Consider the following 20228-nt stretch of genomic DNA (forward strand, 5'->3'; position numbering starts at 1 on the left):
TGTGTGTCTACCATTGAGCTGGGGAGAGAATTCAGGAGGGAGATGAAGTTACATGGAAAAAGAGTAAGGTTGATTTTTTGGCTTTTGGGGGTTTTTTAGACGCGTGGCAGGATGAATAAGGAAAATAATAGAATCACAGAGACATAGAATAGCTAAGGCTGAAAGAGCTCTATGCAAGTGTCTAGTCCACTCTGCTGCTCAAAGCAGGGTCACCTAGAGCAGATTGCCATGTCAAATCAGGCTTTAATACCCTCAAAGATGGAGACTCCACAACTTCACCGGGCGGCCTGCTCCAGTGCTTTATCACACTTTGGTTTTTTTTTTAATTGTGCTTAAATGGGATCTCTTCTATTTCAATTTGTGTCCACTGCCTCTTTTGCTGATATTGGATACCACTGAGAAGAGTTTGGACCCATCTTGTATTTATTCACTTTGATATGATCCCCACTGAGCCTTTCCTCTTTGGGCTAAGCAATCCCAGCTGTCTCACAATCTCCTCGTATGTCAGATTGTCCTGCTCCCTAATCACCTTAATGACCCTTAGTGAAAAGTTCTCTCTGCTCACTACAATATATCCACTCTTTTACTAGGAAGCCAGATAATGGGGTCACAGTTCTCCTCAACAAAATTTGTGCTTCAAGGCATGCTTAACCTTATTCACATGCTGCTTCACAACCAGTTTCTGTGAAAGTGAGTTGTCCTGGGAATGGACGATGATAATGGAATGTTAAAAATAAAGCACTGCTTTTATGGTCAAGCAACAAAGTGAAAGGAAATGAGATGTGTTTGGGTCCAGCTTCAGGAATGGCCACTTAAAGAGGCAAGCTTTCTGCAAATGTGCCTCTATTTTCAAAGCTCCATTTGAAAAGGCTAAAGGAAACTCTAACAAGAAATGTCATAAGATGAAGAACTCAGTGATTACCCATGTCAAGCTAGAATGTTTCTGTATCACAAGCTATGAAAATACGTAACCTGACACTAAGGATCCCAAAGAATATTATGGGGACTACCTAGCAGTAAATCTGAGGACTCAGCTGTGAAAATTCACAACTCTGTAGTAGAGAATGGATTTAGAGGGCACATGGATAACTGTGGCACATTGGAGGAGTAAACATTACATTTTCTGAGGATGACATTATATTATAGAAGGGGAGGTTCCTTTGGTCAGTTCAGATCAGTTGTCCCAGCTGTGTCCACCCCCAGTTTCTTGCCCACCCCAGTCTCCTCATGGTGGAGACAGAGTGGGGAAAAAACAAATCCTGATGCTGTCCAAGCGCTGCTTAGCAATACCAAGACGTGGGTGTGTTGTCTGTTAGTCACAGATCCAAAGCAGAACACAGACTGCTTTGAAAGAAGCTAACTCTGTCCTTGCCAGACCCAGCATAATTTGTCAGAGTAACACCCCTTTTTGGCCCATCATATCTATCAGTCTGAGTCATTACTAACTAGGGATCTTCAGCTGGTGTGACTGATCTTGTTGCCAGCCTCACCTGAGGCTACTGCTTGAGACAGATCATACATGTCATGTGCCTTTAATCAAGGACATAATTTCATTTTAACCAGTGCTAGGTGTAATCCCTTTTTAGAGCACCTGTCACATGTCATGACTTTTATCTGCTGTGGAATGAAGCCTGTTGTGATAGTAATTTGCTCTCTTTGTTGGCTTGCATCTGCAGTATTTGTTTTCCTTACAATAGTCTTGGTAAATGGAGGTGTGATTTGGTTCCCTCGCTTACCCTGTGCAGAGGGCACCTGGTCTGGGGAAACAAGCTCTTTCTAGCACTGTTAGCACAGAAACCAGACTTAGGTGGTTCTGGATCTTCCCATGTCTGTCCACCACAATCCTCTGGATTGGGACTCTCCCTCAGAGCTGCAGCAGTCCTTTCACCTCTTAAATGCTTTTTCCAGGCACTCTGTCTCTCACACTGTGTGATGGTCCAAGAATGGCATCACTCTTCTAACATCAGCCCCAGACTTACTGTTTGATTCACCTTCTCCCTACCTGCTTTACACACATCAGTCCCAGTATTTCCTCCCCAAGTTCTTTGATCCTTATCTCAGCCTCTTGGCTGGTATCCAGCCATGCCCAAATGTATCACATTTCTCTCTTCCTAAGGCACATTCTTCCTCAGGTTTCACACTGCCTTTCAGTTAGCGAGTTTGAGGGGAAATTAATTTTCCATGCTGGTTTTGGCAGAGGCAAGTATCTTCATAGTAGTTATTACAGGGCTGTATTTTGAACTTGTGCCAGAAAGGGTCTTGATAACAGAGATGTTTTTGTTACTGCTGAGCATTGTTTACAAAGCACCAAAGCCTTTTCTGCTCCCTTCACCACTCCACCAGCGAGGAGGCTGGGGGTACACAGGAATTTGGGAGAGGACACAGATGGGAAAGCTGACCCGAACTGACCCAAGGGATATTCCAAACCATATGGTGTCATGCTCAGCATAAAAAGTGAGGGGAGATTGGGGGGCAGGGGTAGAAGGTGTGCAGGAGGAGGCTGGGCATCTGATGGTTGGTGGCATAATTGCTTAAATTTGCATAATTATTCTTTTTTGGGTTTTATTTTTCTTATTATTTTATTTTATTTTATATTTTGTTTTAATTTCTGACCTGCAATCCATTCTAACCCCTTCTTGTCTAATATCTCATGAGTGGGGAAACTGGCATTTTTCATTCCCAGTTGCTCCCTGGTCACATTTGGCTTGTGATTAGCAGGGCCAAAGAACACAGATGAACCACACCAGCGACACACCTACCTGGCTTTAGGCTGCTTGACAGACTAACTTGGGGCTAGAGACTGCTACAGTCAAATATGTCTGGTAAAAACGTTCAGAGTCAACTTTTCAAAGTCCAATATAAGAGTAAGTCCACAAATCTTCGCAGGTGTGGAAGAAATAGGACAAATCATCATAAAGCCAACCATCAGCTCTCTCTTAATACAGACTGTGGAGCTGTAGATGAAAAAAGAGAACCTTAGAGGACAGAAACTGAGAGGCAACTATACTCGAATACATACATAGACTCAAAACAGCTTGCAGGACATTTTATGGGTACCATATGTCAAGGACTATAAGGACAGAGCACCACTAAACAGAAAGCTGGAGGCACCAGGGGAGAAGCTATCCTACTCTTTTAACCAAACATAGGCAGGCATGAGCCACAGTATCCCAGTGTCAAAAGCGCCTTTTGAATCTATTTTGTTCCTTCTGACAAAGGAGGGGGAGTTTTAAAAAGAATAATTTTTAAAAACCCAATAAAAGCAAGATTTTTAGGGACCCACTATTAAAAGGAGCAGTAAGAAATAGAACAGCTTAAAGAAAAAGTTGAAGCAAACTGACTAGCTCCAAAAATCCTTAAAAGGGAAACATCACAGTTCTCCCTTTATACTAAGAGAAAATTCTTAAATAGAATAATAGAACATGTTGAGTTGGAAAGGACTCATCAGGATGATCAAGTCAAATTCCTGGCCCTACCCAGCACCATTTCTAAGACTGACACCATGTGCCTCAGAGCTTTTTCCAAATGCTTGTTGAACTCTATTAAGCTGGTACTGTGACCACTTCCCTGGGGAGCCTATTCCCTTGCCCAGCCATCCTCTGGGTGAAACACTTTTTCCTAACAGCCAACCTAAACATCCCCTTACTCAGTTTCATGCTGTTTACTCAAGTCTTTTCACTGGTCATGAGAGTGAAGAAATCAGAACCTTCCCCTTTGCTTCCCCTCACAAGGATGTTTTAGACTGTGATGCAGTCTCCCCTCCATCTCCTTTTCTCCAGGCTGAACAGACCAAGTGACCTCAAGCTGCTCCTCATAAAGCTTTCCCTGCATCCCCTTCACCATCCTCATTGCCCTCCTTTGATGCTCTCTAACAGCTTAATGTCTTCTTTCTGTAACCACTGGAAAAGTGCATCGATCCTCACACAGGGCCAAAGGTCTCTTAGTGGGAGAGGGGGAGGAGTCAGAGACTGTCGTTGGGCATCTGGGAAGGCTGGGCTCTTTCTGCTTCCATTTCTCAATACCTATAGTTAGCTTTATTCACTCAGAGGGTCTTTCACAGGACTATCAGGAAATTAGTGTTGTAAGAGGGATAAGAGGCTGTCCTGGTAGTGGGCAGCCTCCTCAAGTCCCTTCCCACCTGCTTTAAACTGTACTATAAGAAAAAGCTGTAAGCTGCAAAAGGGTACCAGTATTACCAAGAAATTGCCACATTCCACTTCTTCGAGATTTATCTTCTGATGGAAAAAACTGGAAAGCATGGTGCTTGCAGACAAACTACAGAATTATGTGTCTTAATGCTTGTGTTGCTGAGCTGTAGGTGCTGTGGCTGAGTTACTGGAGCATCATGTTAAAAGTGAACATGTACTGGTGCCAAGCTACAGCTTAGCAGCATCCATAGCCCCTGCTCCAGAGGGACGGAAGCACAGCACAGCAAACTTCTTGAACTCGGCTGGTAAGAAAAACCTGCCTGTGCTGCTGCTGTTTTGTAAACCCATTTATCTGGTAGCTCCTGGGGAAAAAGTCCAAAAGGTGGAAGGTCACCTCCTGGAGAATAGCAGTAGGAAATGATGAGCAGGAAGTAGCAAGATATGGAAGTGAAGAGCTGTGCAGGAATAGAGCACAGTCTTTGTCAGAGCTCAGAGGCATTGTGCCATGGAGTGCATCCAAGGCAAGTCTGCCTTTTGTCACTTATGTCCTTAGAGAATCAGGACTGCTGTGCTAAGTCCTGGGCAAGAGCAGCTTCCAGAAGCATATGATGGTTTTCTTAATTAATTATAAAACAGCCCCAATCCCAAATCACAGTAATCTTAATTTCCAAAGATATTACAAGCTTAATGAAGATGAGAATGTGAGATGGTCACCTGGTTGCTTGCAACAGTAAATCCTATTAGAAGTGAGGAAGTTTTTAAGTTACTCTTGGACATTTAAAGAGATTCTAGATATTGTTTATCCATTGATTCACATACAGAACCACATTTTTAGCTGATGTCATTACCACAACTAGAAAGTTAAAACATATAATGCAGTATCTCCAAAGTTACTACTTACTGTTTTTTTACTGCCTTTCTTTCCAGTAAGAAAAGGTAACTCTTTATCCCATATACCAAGTCTTTTATTTGGAAATGGAATGCATAAAACAATTACTTGAACAGGAAAGTCTTGGTCATTTTAAAGACTTTAAATGTGCTAATTTTATATGCTTTATGACTATTGTATAGGTCATCATGAGGTCAGTGTCAAGAAATGCAAGACAGAAGACCAGTAAACTCACAGTATGTAAAGGTGCAAGAGCAATTATTCAACAGCTGTATACAAAAACAAGCAATGAACATCAGAAGTACCCAAGCACAGTATTCTGGACTTTGAGCAGCTACTCTAGAAGAACCAATGACTTGGTTGTTTTGAAATGGCACAAAAAGGGAACCTGCTATATGCATTCTTTGTATCAGGAAAACTTTTCACACACATTTAACTTATTGTGAAATATTAGTTTGCTTAACTGCAAAGAGCTCATTCCAAACAAATTAAAAACAGATAAAAGATATAGCAAATGCAACCCCAGTTTTGCATAGACTTACTCAGGTGTGTTTAATGCTAAAATCAATAATCTGTAGTTACAAGTAACAGCATAAAGAGCCTTTAACATTAACAGGAGATAAATATTCACTTCAAGACTCTTTTCCATTGCCAGCAGTGTGTAAGGAGGACTTCAGTATAGTAAAGACTGTAGTCTGTAGCAGAACACAATAGGCAGGCACACTTATCTTTTTGGGACCCAAATGCTTATACGTTCAGACTTCTGCAGTATCAGAACTGGATGAAATCCACTTCACAAAGTAGTTACAGAACACAGGAGCTGACCTATGTTCTTCAAGGTCATTCAATGAATATTTTCAATTTACAACAAATTGAGGTTAAACAGTCTTGTACAAACAGCATGCAATTAAGAATCATTATGGTTTATTTGTAAACTTACCAAAGCAAAACTAGAATTGGAAACTATAGTTCTGCCTTTTAGATGTTTTAAATTGTATTTTATTTGCTGCTGAAAGGAATGCACTCTCTATATCCCTTAGTGCTACTAAGAAATTTGCTTTTAAAAATCGTTGAAGATTTTAAATTTAAAATTCTTCTAACCAATTTTAAGAGTGGTTTCTAGATACAGCTGTGGAGTTTGGATTTTTGTCTAATTCAACCTGATTATTTTTTTACAAATTTGAAAGAAACAGATCAAAATACCTCCCTTAATGAATTCCATTCCCATGGAAATCAGATTTTAAACTGTATAAAAGGTATGATTTGTTCTTTACCAGGCTATTTTTTTTCTCCCCTGTATCTGTGTAGTTTGTTGAACCTGTACTGGAGCAAAATAATTCCATTTGAATGATGTGTGTTTCATCTAAAAAACAGGATGGGGCAGGGAGAGAGAGGAGAAAAGACTGAGCACTTATTCCCCTTGAAACATGACAGAATTGGCCTAACAGGTCACTGTGGTACCAAACCAGGAAGAATTGAAGAGGCGTTAAGAGACTTTCCCATCACATAACAATGATTTGCATTACAGGATTACCTGCTATGCCAAGAAATCAGGTTTGTCAACAATGCAGAAGGATCTCTATAAACTTGCATACATATTGAAAGAAACCATGTTACAGTTTTATTCACATCTTCATTCATCTCAAAAAAACTGAAACCCTCTGCCATATTGTGGGCCAAGAACATGGCAGGATTTGAAGTTTAACAACACCACCTACCTTATCCTATATTTCCAACAATGTATTTTTTTCAGCTAGGAATGAATCATTTCTACAATTTCCATTATCTCCATTACGAAATGAGAATGATTTGTAAGTAGAATATAATCCAAAATTATACCTTTTATTTTTGACAGCCCCCAGTTTGGCAATAATCCTTGATTCTGTTGTAACACAGTGTCTTGTTTTTTCAGTTTTCATAGCCTAGTGGCATAGGCACCACAGTTTCAGTTTGTGAGTTGTCTTAAAAACACAGATTTGGATCTTAATTACAATGGTCAGGATGCTTAGGTTTTCACTGAAGAGAAGCTGAAATGCAGGAAGTTCATATAATATCATCTGGCAGACTGTAAACCTTGTGAGGACAAAAGAGGGTCTTGAAAGAGGAGGGTATCAAAACTAGATTTTGGCAATAAAGAAGATGTATTGTCCATGTATTTCTGTCATAAGCTTTAAAAATACTCTTATTAAATAAGTTTTTCCTTCCTTAAGACGAGATAATACACAAAGCAAGTAGGAGTCCAGGGGTCAGAATCTTCTTCAGTTCTTAGTTATTCTCTATGAGCTTTTTTTTTTTGACTTTTCTTCATAAGATTCTCCATACTCATTAACTCTGCTCTTATCCACAGGATAAAGCCTGGCAGGAAAAAACCAAATCTTTAGTTACATTACAGTCTCCTATCTGAAGGAATGAAGTAGTTCTGTGATGCTTAATTTTAAAAGTAAATTTCTTTGTCATCATATTCTCTATTCCCATTTGTGGCAAAACCTAACATCTTTAAAAATTTGTACAGACATATCAGCTTCTTCACAATATGACTCAACCATTGTGTCATAACAGAACTTTTTAAGAGATGCATTAGGTCCCTAAAGCTTGGCTGGACTCTTCTCTAAAGCAATCCAGGATCCAACCTCTCAAACTTGAAACCCATGCCTGGCCCCTATCAGAAGCTTCTGACTGCTTAATTTCTACAAAAATAACAATAAACAAAAATGTTTATTCTTGGGAACAAGATTACACTTTCTCTAACTTCACTATGAACAGTATTTCATAAGTAGTGCATATGGCTTTCTCCCCTATCTGATTTTAGTTACTTAAAGAATCCAAAATTCAACAGGTACTCAATTTACAAGAGAACCTGATTACCTGTTTTTGCAATCCAGATAAATAGAAAAGCAGAGCAGGGCAGTCCCCCATCAGACAATACCCTTCACTACTGCCTTGCAGAGCACCTTGGAGAATATGCCTCAGACACTGAGCACATGAAGATGTGGCCCTCAGCAAGGGTTAGAAGCCTAGAACTCCTAAGTGAGTTTGTGAATACAAACTTAGGAATTTATCTCCTTCCCCTTACTTCAGATATTTACGTCTCACATTTGATTTGTGGGAGAGATTGTTTTGTTTTGGTGTGGTTTTATTTTTTTAGTTTTTCTTGGTTTTTATTTTGGTTTTGGGTTTTTTTGTTTGGTTTTTTTTTTTTTTGGGGAGGGTTGTGACTTCCAAATCTGGTGGAAAGAACAATGTTGTGGGGAGGGAAAAGGGGTAACTGACAAAAATTCTGAGTACTGTGAGAAGAGGAATTTTTTGATGATTCTGTACCATGCCCAGGGTTACTGTCAGTTATGGAGAAATCTTTTTGTTTCTCCTATTTGTATTAAGATCTCCTTTGCAGGGTGCTCTGCTCACCATTCCCTTCACTAGGCATATACTCAACTAACATTATCCAGACCATACTATATTATACTATAGATTATTATAGTATAAAACTTCTGCTCCAAGTCTATCCCAATCTATAATTCTTTATAGCAACAAGACTGCAACCATCTACAGCATTGTAAAAACTGTAACAAATATTAAAGGAAGTTGTACCATCTTTGGTAGAGATAGACCAGGAATACAACATCATCTCTAAAGCATGCCAGTCTATGAGACGTTGGCATAGTGATGATAAAAGCAAATATATCATCAATGAAGGTGTTGAATGCCTACAAATAAAAAAAAAGTATATGTTAGTTGGCTGTGAAGAAAGGAAGTCGTCAGTCATACAAAGTCAGAAGTTTCCTATGTTTTTCTGTGGGAACACAGACTTCCTCCATATTTTTAACAACACTTAAATGTTATGCTGCAAAACTACTGAGTGCAAACTTTAAAATGCCTTCTTTTAATGAAGATCATACTGTCTACTACAGACCACAAGTTACAAGTAAAAGGGAAGTAGGACTGTTTTGGGTAAGTGAGAGTATTGTCATGGGAGGGGAAAAACACAGACTCAATTTCAGAGAAAACTTCAAAAGAAACTGGAAAACCCCCAGACTTTTTGTTCATTCATTACTCAAATGACAAGATTTACAAAATGTCACTTCATTTTCGTTTTCTGTAGAAATTTGTGTAAAAATTTGTTAATTTATTGCTCTTAAGAAGATTAACTTGGCAGCCTTGGAAAGACTTTAAAATATGCTTTCATGGAAGTAATCATGTCTTGAATAAGGGATGGATCATTTTCTACACCATTTCCAATCAACTAGGCATACTATAGGCTCTATTTCTGCAGCAATAATGAAAGGTAATTTAACCAAAAGCCAACTCCTCTGGATCTGGCTCTTGCCTAACAGGGAGGCTGCACACATCAACTCTTACAGTGCACCAGCTCTAGTACTCATGTTGCAATAAACTGTCCTAAAAACACCAGGAAACAAATCCAGCAAAGAATATTCACTGTTAACAGACTGAGTCAGTAACGTGGCTCCCTTCAGTTTAACAAGCTGTATGCTAATCCATATCATAAGAAGGAGGCAAGTGATGTAAGCACAAAACTCACTGTACAAAAAGAGGCAACGTTTGTTTACATGATGGAAGAAAATACCAGCAGAAAATGGGGGTGTTGGACAGAAGAGAGTTCTGATTAGTTTCCACAGGAGAGCTCTTTCTGTCAGGTCAAAACAAATCCATCAATCTGAAGTAACTGAAGAATTTGGCTGGCACTTCTCAAGCCTGTGCAAAGGTTTGTCATGGAGCAAAAAAAAAAAAAAAAACAACCTTTGGCAAGCTGGAAAAGACAGCCTTTCCAAGTCAACACCCAAGTGAGTGATTCTACAATGACAATGAGAAGAAAAAGCTAAATGCTGCATCCTTCAGGCACACAGGCAGTCTTCATAAGCCAGTGTAAGTGAATGCATCAAGGCAGCCCATCCAATAGTGTTCAGACTAGTGCTCTCAATTTTCTTTTCAGATTACGTCATGTGAAGGTACTCTTTATTAACGATGAAGGGCAAAAACATAAAACCCACAGAAACTGGAAAAATCAGAGTTCAAACTTAGGTAAAAACCCAACAAAGCTCTCTAAAACATGACCACAGGTGAGCCCTCAGACTCTTCTTTCCACTTCAAGTGAAGAAGAGAGCAAGCAACTTTAAATATCCATTTGAAAAAGTAAAATACTCCCTCCAAAGCTCTCTAAATTAAACATAATTGAAAATAAAAATAGACTTATTTCTCCACATACACAAACCTCTGTTGTGGGTAGCCTATGGCATCTAAACAGGAACCATAAATGCTCTGTAAGAAAAGGCTGTTCAGCAAGGTTGTACTGATTTAAAGGTTATTTACTTGAATAAAGTCCCTCTGTTGTTTATTTATCTGCTGATGTCTCTGCTCAGTTATTTTCTCTGGTGAAGCAAAATTGTGAAATTACTTCACTGATATACCTTTTGCTCCCTCCTCTTAAGAAATATGCTGATTTGCCTAGTATATGCCTGAAATACTGTGTTTATTGTTACTTTTGTCTCTATTTCCACATCAAACACTGCTTATTTGCTATTCTGCTGTCAGCTACGTTTCAATCTGTTTTCCTAGATGCACCGTTTCCTTATAAACAGTAAGGCTGCAGGAAGCTGGACAATGCTATAGGCTCAGAGAAATGGAAAAGCCTTTGAAGTCTCTTTAGATGTATATGTTTTAGTTCTTTTGTCCCAAACCATCTGTTCAGAATTGGACACTGTTTCTTGAGCAGCTTTTAACACTGTTCCTTTTAAAGTACGGATGTTCTGGAGAATTGTAATATATCAGCACAAAGAAAAAATGAATGCATTTATGAGTGGAAGCACAATAAAAAGGGTACCTAGTGATAGCATCAGGGTCTTGATCCCAGCACATCCAGCCAGGGTTTCTCAGGACACAAAGATTGGGCAAACAAAGCACAGTACAAAAATTCTAATGGCTGGGATTGGTGGGAAATTATAGTCAAAACACTACCAGCTCTTTAGGGGTACAAGAACAAAACTAGCATGTAGTTCCTAATTGAAGGAGAACATAGGAGATGTGGAAACCCAGCAGTGGGTGTCCCTTGTTATCCCATATCACCACACGGAATCCTGACTGGGATACTTGGAACCTTGGACACACAAGTGGGTGCTGGTGGATATACACAGCTATCCAAGGGTCAGTGAGCTGATTTTATTTTTAAATACACTCACTTTCCCCTCCAAGGTCTGCTATTGAACTTGGCTGCAGGACTGCATTATTTCCTACCAGGGCAGTCCAGGCAGTGGGGACACCACAGTGCAGCCTTTCTTCCCTCATGGAATAACCCCACTCACATTTGCCCAGAAGTTCACAATAACCACCCTGGCACAGAACTGTGCACATTAATTCAGCCTCTGGTAGCTGCTGAAGGCTGCCAAAATAAGGTCTTTTTGCAATCCTAACTGTTTCTTGGGAACTATCACTTGTCAGTGATTCACTGACATCTTCTTAAAATAATGCATTAAACTGAAACTGATTTATCTGCAGGAACAACATCTGCACTCATGCAAGACAGATAACAATACAAAAAGCAGTGTTATTATAAAAACTAGGATGCAAGTATTCTATTCTCATCATATGGAAGTCATTATGAAAAATTAAAATCAGTGTGGTTTTTTTTTTTTTAAGGACAGGTGCAAACAAGTTTAGTTCTTAAAACAAAAAAAGTACCATCCTTAAGCTAATTATTCTTAGACTGCTTCTTACAGAAAATAATTTTCAAAATGCCTGCACCCAACTTTAAATTACAGCTTTACTTACTTTGTATGTGAAAGCCTTCCAAGGTAAGTGTGCAACAGATTTCATCTAAAAATAAAAATATCAAATTGTAATAAAGTCTAGAAGAAGAGACTAGAAAAGTAGACTTCAATCACTTTTCAATCTTACCTTGTAGTTTACAAATAGTTGGGGCAGCATAAAGAGGAATCCAAAAGCATACACTCCTGAAGATGAAATATAGAAAACAAACAAATGCACAGATGTTTATCTCACAACTCTACTTTCATAATTAGTAATTTGCACTATTTTTTTCTAAAGACTGAAGATGCATCCAATTATTTTGTTTACTTTGGGTTGATTCTTCTCCCTTTTTCAATCACTGTGATAATTTAATAAGTTATTGCTCCATATTACACTGATCCAAATGACAGCAGTTAATATTGTACTTGTGGGTCCTGGCCCTCATTTCAAGAAATATGAATAGAAAAAAGGACAGAAGGGACTCACCATTGACAAAACTGTTAATCAACCAGGAGTACCAGCTACAAACAAAGAAGAGAGCACAGTTACATTTTTCTTCAGCCAAATTTGTAACACATCCTATACACCACTGTACACTGACTGCTCCAAGAAATGGTTATGTTACAAATGACTCCATGCAAGAACTTAATACCTCACATCTTCCTTGGATTAGGAGGGGCTCCAGAGAAGGTAGTTTTACCAAATGATGCTTATTAGTCCATACAAGGAATTTTGAGAGGTTTATCACCTGTTTTTATACTTTTACAGACCATTTAAAGACTTGTGTGTTGATAATCAGGTAACTGACATGAGATACATGCACTGTACGTGTAATATTGTGCACTGAACCCTGACTGTATTAAGGCCTGCAAAGGTAACACTGTATTCTAAATATTAAAGAGTCACTTAATATGGCACAGAAAGGACTTACCAAATTTCAAACAAGTACCATTCAGTGAAAACCACAACAGTAAAAAAAAAAAAAAGTAAATACAAGGAATCTACATTTTTCCCTCCTTACATCTAATAACCTTCCCAGATGTTCAATGGAGCATAATCTTAACAAAATAACAGTAGTGCTACAGACAATGATCGAATTCCATATTTCTGCTTACAATCCTGAGAACAGCTGAGAACTGTCATGCCATGGTTATATCATTAATTTTAAACTTGCACTGCTGTGTTACTGACACATTTATAGCAACATTACAGTTGTAGCAGCATTTCAGTAATCCACAAGCATTTAAAGAATGAAAAAAAAAATCCCTCCAAGATTAAAGGATATTCCACAGCTAAGATTACATCTTCTGTCACATTTCCATACCGATTTAACAATGCCAAGAATTCTATTATATGAATTGGTTTCACTTCCTTAAGCTGCAGCTCATAAAACACGTGAAATATAGTACTTTGGAATACTAAACAATACTAATACAAAATTCAAGAATTTTATCAGAAAAGCAGAATTTAAAAACGCTGCATATTTGTTAGTTGCTTACTAAGACAAAAACCTTCTGAAAAAACTGCTTTTCTAATAGCCCAGAAATTGCCCCAGTTTCTAGAATGAGTGCTACGGCTCGTGTATGCAGCAACAGCTGAAAATAACATTAGGAAAAACTACTATTGCCTGTTTCCTCCCAACCCATCTGGGCCTCAGGACTATAAAAAAATGCCTATATGGCAATCACCATGCTTGTCTTTGCAGGTTTTTTCTAGAACAGCGTCTCATGGCTGAACACTTGCTTGCATCTCTCCAACACAAAATGAACCAGCTGAGTGAAAGGTGACAAGAGTTTCATCTGTTCACGAAATATTGAGTGTCCATTCTTGCTGAAGTATTACTAAGTTGCAGGAAGTCCATGGCTCCAAAGGAATAAAGAGCCCTTTCTCAAAAATGCTTTTGCTTGCTTGCCATCATAGCTATCATATTTTGGAACAGAGAAGCCTCTTCTTCAAAGCAAATAATTTTTGTGGATTTTTGCTCCTCTCTGCTATTGGACAGGTTCAACCACTGAATTCCTTTAATCTCTCCTATCACCAACTGGTCCTCTGAATAACAATGGCAGCTTTCTTCCTCCTCTTCTGATTGACATGTATGTAAGCTACTGAATTCTATGCTAAAGTAGTATCAGGTTACTTGTGAAATACAACAGCTTGCTGCTTACAGGATGTTAAAAACCATCTAGATTCTTCAGCTTTAGATAGGACAAAGAAGTTTCCAGTTCCTGGCTTATGCATCAAACTAACAACCAATTTCCATAACCATTTCATAATGTAGAAAAAATGGGGAACGTTTCAATTCCATATCATTTACATAGTTACAGTACCTTTTGTACTTGACATTCAGCAAGGAGTAACCTGCACCTCCAATACACAGTGGATAGAGCAAATATGACAAATATTTCATAGCCTAATAGACAAGAAAAATAGTTTGTCAGTTTACATTCTTTATGAACAGATTTTTCATGGCATTAAATAAAAGACAGACACATCATATTTTCCTGAAAATCATCTTCTGTTCCCAAATGTCTGCTATAATTTCCATTATGCTTCCACTTCTAGTAGTGGTGGTGACAATTTCAAAGCCCAGTTCAGACAAGCAATCACCTTAGAGTGTAGGCAGTAAGATCAGTGTCTAAAAGTAGCTCCCTACTTAGCACCAATGTTGTCATCTATGTTCAACTCCTTTCAGAAATCAGGAACCACATGAACTTTCCTTCAGTAAAAGTAACAAGCACAAATAACAAGTATAAATATCAGGTTTTAAAATAGTGAGTGGTAACAGTTTCAGATCTCTTCATGTAAGTCACTTGCAATTCTGCTTCTCAGAGCAAGGCTGCAACCAGATTCAACAACCAAAAGAACTATTTCACTGTTTCCTTTCATAAATTATTAGAATGAATATTCACTACACCTACACAATGATGATCCACTTGACAACTGTGAGGACATGGAAAACACACTTGCAGAAGAAAAGAGCAAAATAAGTCAATCAACAGGTGAAAGACAGACTTCGTAGATCAGAAGTCATAGGATTCCCTCTTACCTGGGCATCATATTCCTCAGTTTTCTTCTCAGAGTCATTGTATGCACCAAACTGCAAGACACATGAAAACCATAATCACATCAGACCAGATGGGGAAAGCATTTGCTGTCCAACTCCCTACATTAAGCAGGTAACAAAGCTTTTAAAAGCTTCTATATAGGAGAGTCACATATTTGTCCTGTGCAACCTACTAAATACAGGGTAGACAAAAAAATTAACCTTTAACCTCATATTTTATACCAAACTTCCAAGATTTCTTTGCTTAAAAAAGTGCTGCTGAGACAGCAGAATTTGCAAAGCAAAAGCAAAGTCAAGTAGCCAAAAACTAGTCAGACAGAGGAAGCATTTATGAAAAGCTGTAACTATGAAGAGGTCAGTTAAGGATCATCTCCACATGTCTGGACATTCTGTCTATGTAAACACAGTTCCTTGATTACTGACACAGGAACAAGCAGAGTCAGTCACTCCAGACACATAGACTTCAAGCAGCACAACATGCCAGCATTTCTTGGGAAGAAACACTGAATATTAAACAATGGTTTCTTATACCAACAAGATAAACTTTCAGTGTCAACTGCACTTTGCCACTGCAAACTCTGCAGTCTCAGCACTTCATTTTACCCAGAAGAAGAGTGTCCCTTGAACATGCCACATCTCCTGTTACTTCCATGATGGAGAAGTTAGACCTACAGGTTCATGAAAAAGCCAGTTTCTTTATTACAAAACATGATGTCACTTAAGAATGGCTTTCCAACACAGCTGCAGCAGCACAGTCCCATCTATAAAGATTTAGCAGGACTGACAGAGTAGTTCTGAAGTTTCTTGTACCATAAATACATACAAATAGCTGCTTCTTCCAAAGAACTCAAAGAAAGAAACAGATTTGAAAATGCTCATCCTCCTACTGGATTAAGTCATTCAAAGAGCTGTACACAGGAAACTTTTACAATAAAAAAAAAAAATTGTTCACTTCACTAGAAGTCAAATTGCACAGTAACCTGGAAAGAGATGGATGATGCAAGACTGTGAGCATTAATGGGGCAATGTCTACTATACCTGAAATTTGGGTCTCAAACCTTGCCACCTGATTGTCATCTTCAAAGCCTTCTTTACCTTCCAGAGCTGTGATTAGCAAAAACAGAACATGCACATAAAAGACTATTATCTTTTAAGAAACATCTTATGAAGGATTCAGATAATTAGACTCAAAATTCCAGAATACCTACCCACACACTGCCTGTGTCTGCACAAACCAAATGTCTGTCATCAAACAAGTATAACGTGAGCCTGCACTATTAAGCCTCTTTATCAGATGAGGTAGTTTAAGTGAAGTAATGTAGTTGTTTCAGGATATCTGAATTGCAGTGCCTAAGTGGGGCTGGCAGTAACATGCACCCTAGGCCAGGCATTTAGAAAATTCTAGTAGTCACCAGTCAAGCAAGTTTTTATGTGCCTTTGATGAAGGTGCCTCAGAACTCCTAACAGTGACTAAGTTGGCACTTACATGGTCATTATATTTCAGTACTGGACTACAAGCAAAAATCAGTGAATCTGCTGAATTGTTTGGTTACCTACTGTACAGCTGTAACAGCCTGACCCTAATGTAAAACAGAAGTTTCAGTTCACCTGAAAATTTACTCATGTACCCACATTGCCATACAGATTTGACATCTTAGGCAATGCAGATCCCCAGGAGAGCTACACTCCCTGAAGCTTTTTGTGGACAAGGTTCATTTGTTTAAGTTTAGATACACCAATATTCTCTTGTCACTCATCATATATTCCAAAACCAAAAAAGGAGAATAGGGTAAAGACGATCCTTTACCTTTGATACAAGTGAGAAAATTATTTCTTACATTAGCACTGCATGAGAAACAGGAGTTAAGTCCAAGTTGTAAAAAGTTCTTCCTAGCAGACAAATTCCTCTGATATGTACTACCCATATGATTGCTGACACTTTGAGATAGCTGTGCAACCTGCAACCCACTGACTAGATGCAGACTTTTGGAATCATACACACAGGCAGCAGTCTCCTCATCTTCCTGCTTCCCCAATCACCTCAGTCCTGGCACTGGCTGTGGGCACACAGCCTGCTCTTTGACAATACTTCTGTGCAGGCTTCTTGACATGGTTATACTTGCTTGGCCAGGAGTGAGGCCTATTGGGTGATGTGATAGGTGGAACCTCAGCATCATTCTCTGCTTGGTTTATACACTATCAGCTGGACCATCTCAGAAAAAAATTATACTTTCAGTTTAGTTATTTGACCAAGGGGGAAAGCTCCTCTGTCACTGAAAGCCAAGGACATGCAAGCTACAGCAGAATTTTCCAGTAACTAGTTTAGCATTTTTTTCTACCATAAACCGTGGATGTTGCTGCAAATACTGGTATCTGGTGCTACAGCTTTAAGAACCCACCTCGATCACTGCACCAATGCCTGCTGGGATCAGCACCAATAAACTTGTTTGTTCATCCAAAAGGAAAAGAAATATCACCACAGTACTAAAGCACCGCCAAAGCACTAGAGAGAAAAAATGAAAATGGAAGGCTTATTAATATTTAAATGAACAGCTGAGATGACAGGAGACTGATGGCCTATTTAGTGCAATTCTGTCTTACACAATTTGAGCATAAATTTCTTCTGTGTACATCTTGATATATCTAGTAGTCCCAGAAATAGCCAGTGATCTCTGGGCAAATAGGAAACAAGAAAATTTTATGCAATCCTTATCTCAGGAGATGAAAAAATTGGAACATTTAGAGAAAACCTCTGCACTGAAGCATTTCAGCAACATATGAGTGCAATCAGGAACCACATTCATGATTCTTGACTCCAGGAAGCTGAAAGGCTGTGAGATAAGTCAGTATTTGAAACTAATTTATTATTTGTAAATGTTAAGTCTTTTGAATTTGACTTTACTGAGTTTTGAAACTGGCAAATGACTCTTATTTCTGAAATTCCATGGACTGTTTTGAACTTTTATGAACTTTTTTGCATACACATGCCAACAGCAATACAACTACTTTAAAAAACAAATGCACTCTCATAAAAATGATACATGGATTCTCCACATGATAAATAATGTTGTTCAACATAAATTAAAATGCCTTTCTTTTTTCCCAGGTATTGATATTCTTTACATGTTTTAATCTGTCTGTAAACATGACAGAATTAAGGATAGTCTCAGAGGTCAAGTGACTCCAGGTTTACAATTTTGCTTCATAATCAAAATTGGAAACAAGCTATGGGAAACAGCTTCACCTGTTTCCAGGAAGGCTTGGCAGGATGTCAGATCACTATGTTTCTCTTATCTTTCCTACATGCAAATCAAGTTAACCCTCCCATGTCTCCCCCTCCTCCCATCCCTCTATTGCTCCTGTTTACATCAAAGCCCAAATCAAGCAGGAGCATTACATTACAATACAGAACTTTCCACCCACAAATATTCTGGAACCTGTAGTTATCCACAAGGAACATAAGGGGCTTGCAGAACATAAATACTCATGAAAGCACATTCTCTCCACCCACAGAACTTTCTCTGGTCTTCTTTCTTTTCTCAAAGTACTTCTGTGTTCCTTCAGCAAGGAAAACATGGTAACTGACTCAATATTAATCTAATTCCCAATTGCAAGTCACAGTTCAGTAGTGATGTGAGTGCATAAACTCAAGTGAAACCTGAGCACAGAACTAACCAAGTTAGAACCATCTGTGTAGACTGTCAGCCATCTCTTCTTCGTACACAAACCATCTCATTTTGCTATCTCTGTAAACCTACAAAGCATCAACTAGAGCAAGACTGGAAACACTCACCATAAAATAGACAGCATATAGACTTTGCATTCTAGTCCATACCTGCTTTTGTGGACATTCCAATCATGCTCCTCTTTTTCTTCCAAAAACTGATGTCATTTTTGAATGCAAGGAAATCAAAGAGAAGCTGCAAATAGGAAGAAACATACTCATTTGCTTGAAACATGCACCAAATTAGAGACTGAAAATGTTAACAATGCATTCAACAGGGTATTAAAAAAGCTCGCTTTAGAAGCTTCAGAAAGGAAAATTAAGGCTCACAAATAAAAGCCAAAAAGAAAAATTGTTGTAGAAGTCCAAGCTCTGAAAGCAGGGCAAAATGACAGGATGAGTTTCAAATACTACTATTGCAATGCTGCACAAATCAGTGTCCTGTAAAGAAAGTCATTGTCCTATAGGTATATGGACAATATAGGGTAACTCAGCACAGAGGGTGAAGAATGAGGACCATGAGGAACCACACACCTCCTTGGGAGACTAGGAAAAAGCACAGTAAATTAAGCTAAAGAAGCTCTGTATTGGATTGATAGTAAATTTACATTTGGATGATATCAAAAATACTATACAGCAAGCCAGGTTTTCTCCGTGTTTTGTCACTAACTTGATCTAAACTTCCAGGACATTTTAAAATTCAATTTATTTGCAGGAAGCTTTTTTATTTTCTTCAGTATTTTCATTCAGTATAGTTTTTGGTATTTCCTTTAAGCCTTCAGTGTCTAAAAGTATTGAACAGATTCCAGAAATTCTTGGGTCAGTGGATTTTAATGAGGAAATTTTCAGTTGTTTTGGGGGGTTTGTTTCTTTATGGGAGATAGTTGGTTTTCTGTTTGTTTTTTAAAAATTACTATTTGGGAAAATGATACACAAAAGAAAAAAGTATCAGAAAAGCTTGTCCCAGTCTACAGCTATCTTGTAACCTGATAAACAGAGTGAAAAAAATTAAATTAATATGTTATGGAAGTCAAAGGCTTTCCAAACAAGTTAAGAGTATGTAATGTAAATATAAAGAAACACAACATTACAGGCAAGTTCTTATCTCTCCCAGAGTATGGGAATTGTGTTGAATATAATTGCAGATTACAAAAATATTCCCAATGTCTAAAAAAAAAAAAAAAAGAGTTGCTCATTAAAACCAAGACTCAGATTTAACCCAATGCTGAGAAAGGGACAAATAACAACAACAACAACAAACCCAAACAACTCCACACTTCACAGGAACATTTCTGGAAGCAATTTGCATCAGCTGATCTAAATTTCTCAAGGGATTAGAAGTTAGAGACTCAAACCCTAGTATAGGTGGCCCAGCTATACCACTGGAGTGGTAAATCTTGTGAGAAGTCAACAAAATTTAAACTACTGTTGACAGGCATATTAATTATAGGGGCTTTGGTTCAACTACAATGTAAAAAATAGTGATAATGAAGGTAATATTTTGTATTTCAGTCAAGACTGGTAATTTCTGTATAATTATCTCAAATTTCTGTCTTATTTAAGGTTTTTATATTAATTCTGTATTGGAAATATAGCTGACTTGTACCAGATAATGCTTCACTGCTCTAATGAAATCATTATTTT

At 38.2% G+C, this 20228-nt stretch overlaps 1 protein-coding gene and 1 long non-coding RNA gene across 2 annotated transcripts in view; one reads left to right on the forward strand and one right to left on the reverse strand.

Moving 5' to 3' along the window:
* On the forward strand, positions 1-6996 carry LOC306800419. Its single transcript, XR_013773825.1, has 2 exons — positions 1-63; positions 4319-6996. It is a non-coding gene; the product is annotated as an uncharacterized lncRNA (long non-coding RNA).
* The window catches only part of CLPTM1L (CLPTM1 like), a 24454-nt gene continuing 11079 nt past the window's right edge, over positions 6854-20228 (reverse strand). Inside the window, exons 8-17 of the mRNA XM_079302496.1 lie at positions 18696-18780; positions 17260-17363; positions 15899-15964; positions 14843-14893; positions 14124-14206; positions 12283-12317; positions 11944-11999; positions 11818-11862; positions 8626-8741; positions 6854-7392 (exon numbers count right to left, since the gene is read on the reverse strand). Coding sequence (XP_079158622.1) covers positions 7314-7392; positions 8626-8741; positions 11818-11862; positions 11944-11999; positions 12283-12317; positions 14124-14206; positions 14843-14893; positions 15899-15964; positions 17260-17363; positions 18696-18780 — 720 coding nt within the window. The 3' untranslated portion in view covers positions 6854-7313. The remainder of the gene's footprint in view (positions 7393-8625; positions 8742-11817; positions 11863-11943; positions 12000-12282; positions 12318-14123; positions 14207-14842; positions 14894-15898; positions 15965-17259; positions 17364-18695; positions 18781-20228) is intronic.

This window comes from Erithacus rubecula, assembly GCF_903797595.1.
Source record: "Erithacus rubecula genome assembly, chromosome: 3".
Taxonomy (NCBI): Eukaryota; Metazoa; Chordata; class Aves; order Passeriformes; family Muscicapidae; genus Erithacus; species Erithacus rubecula.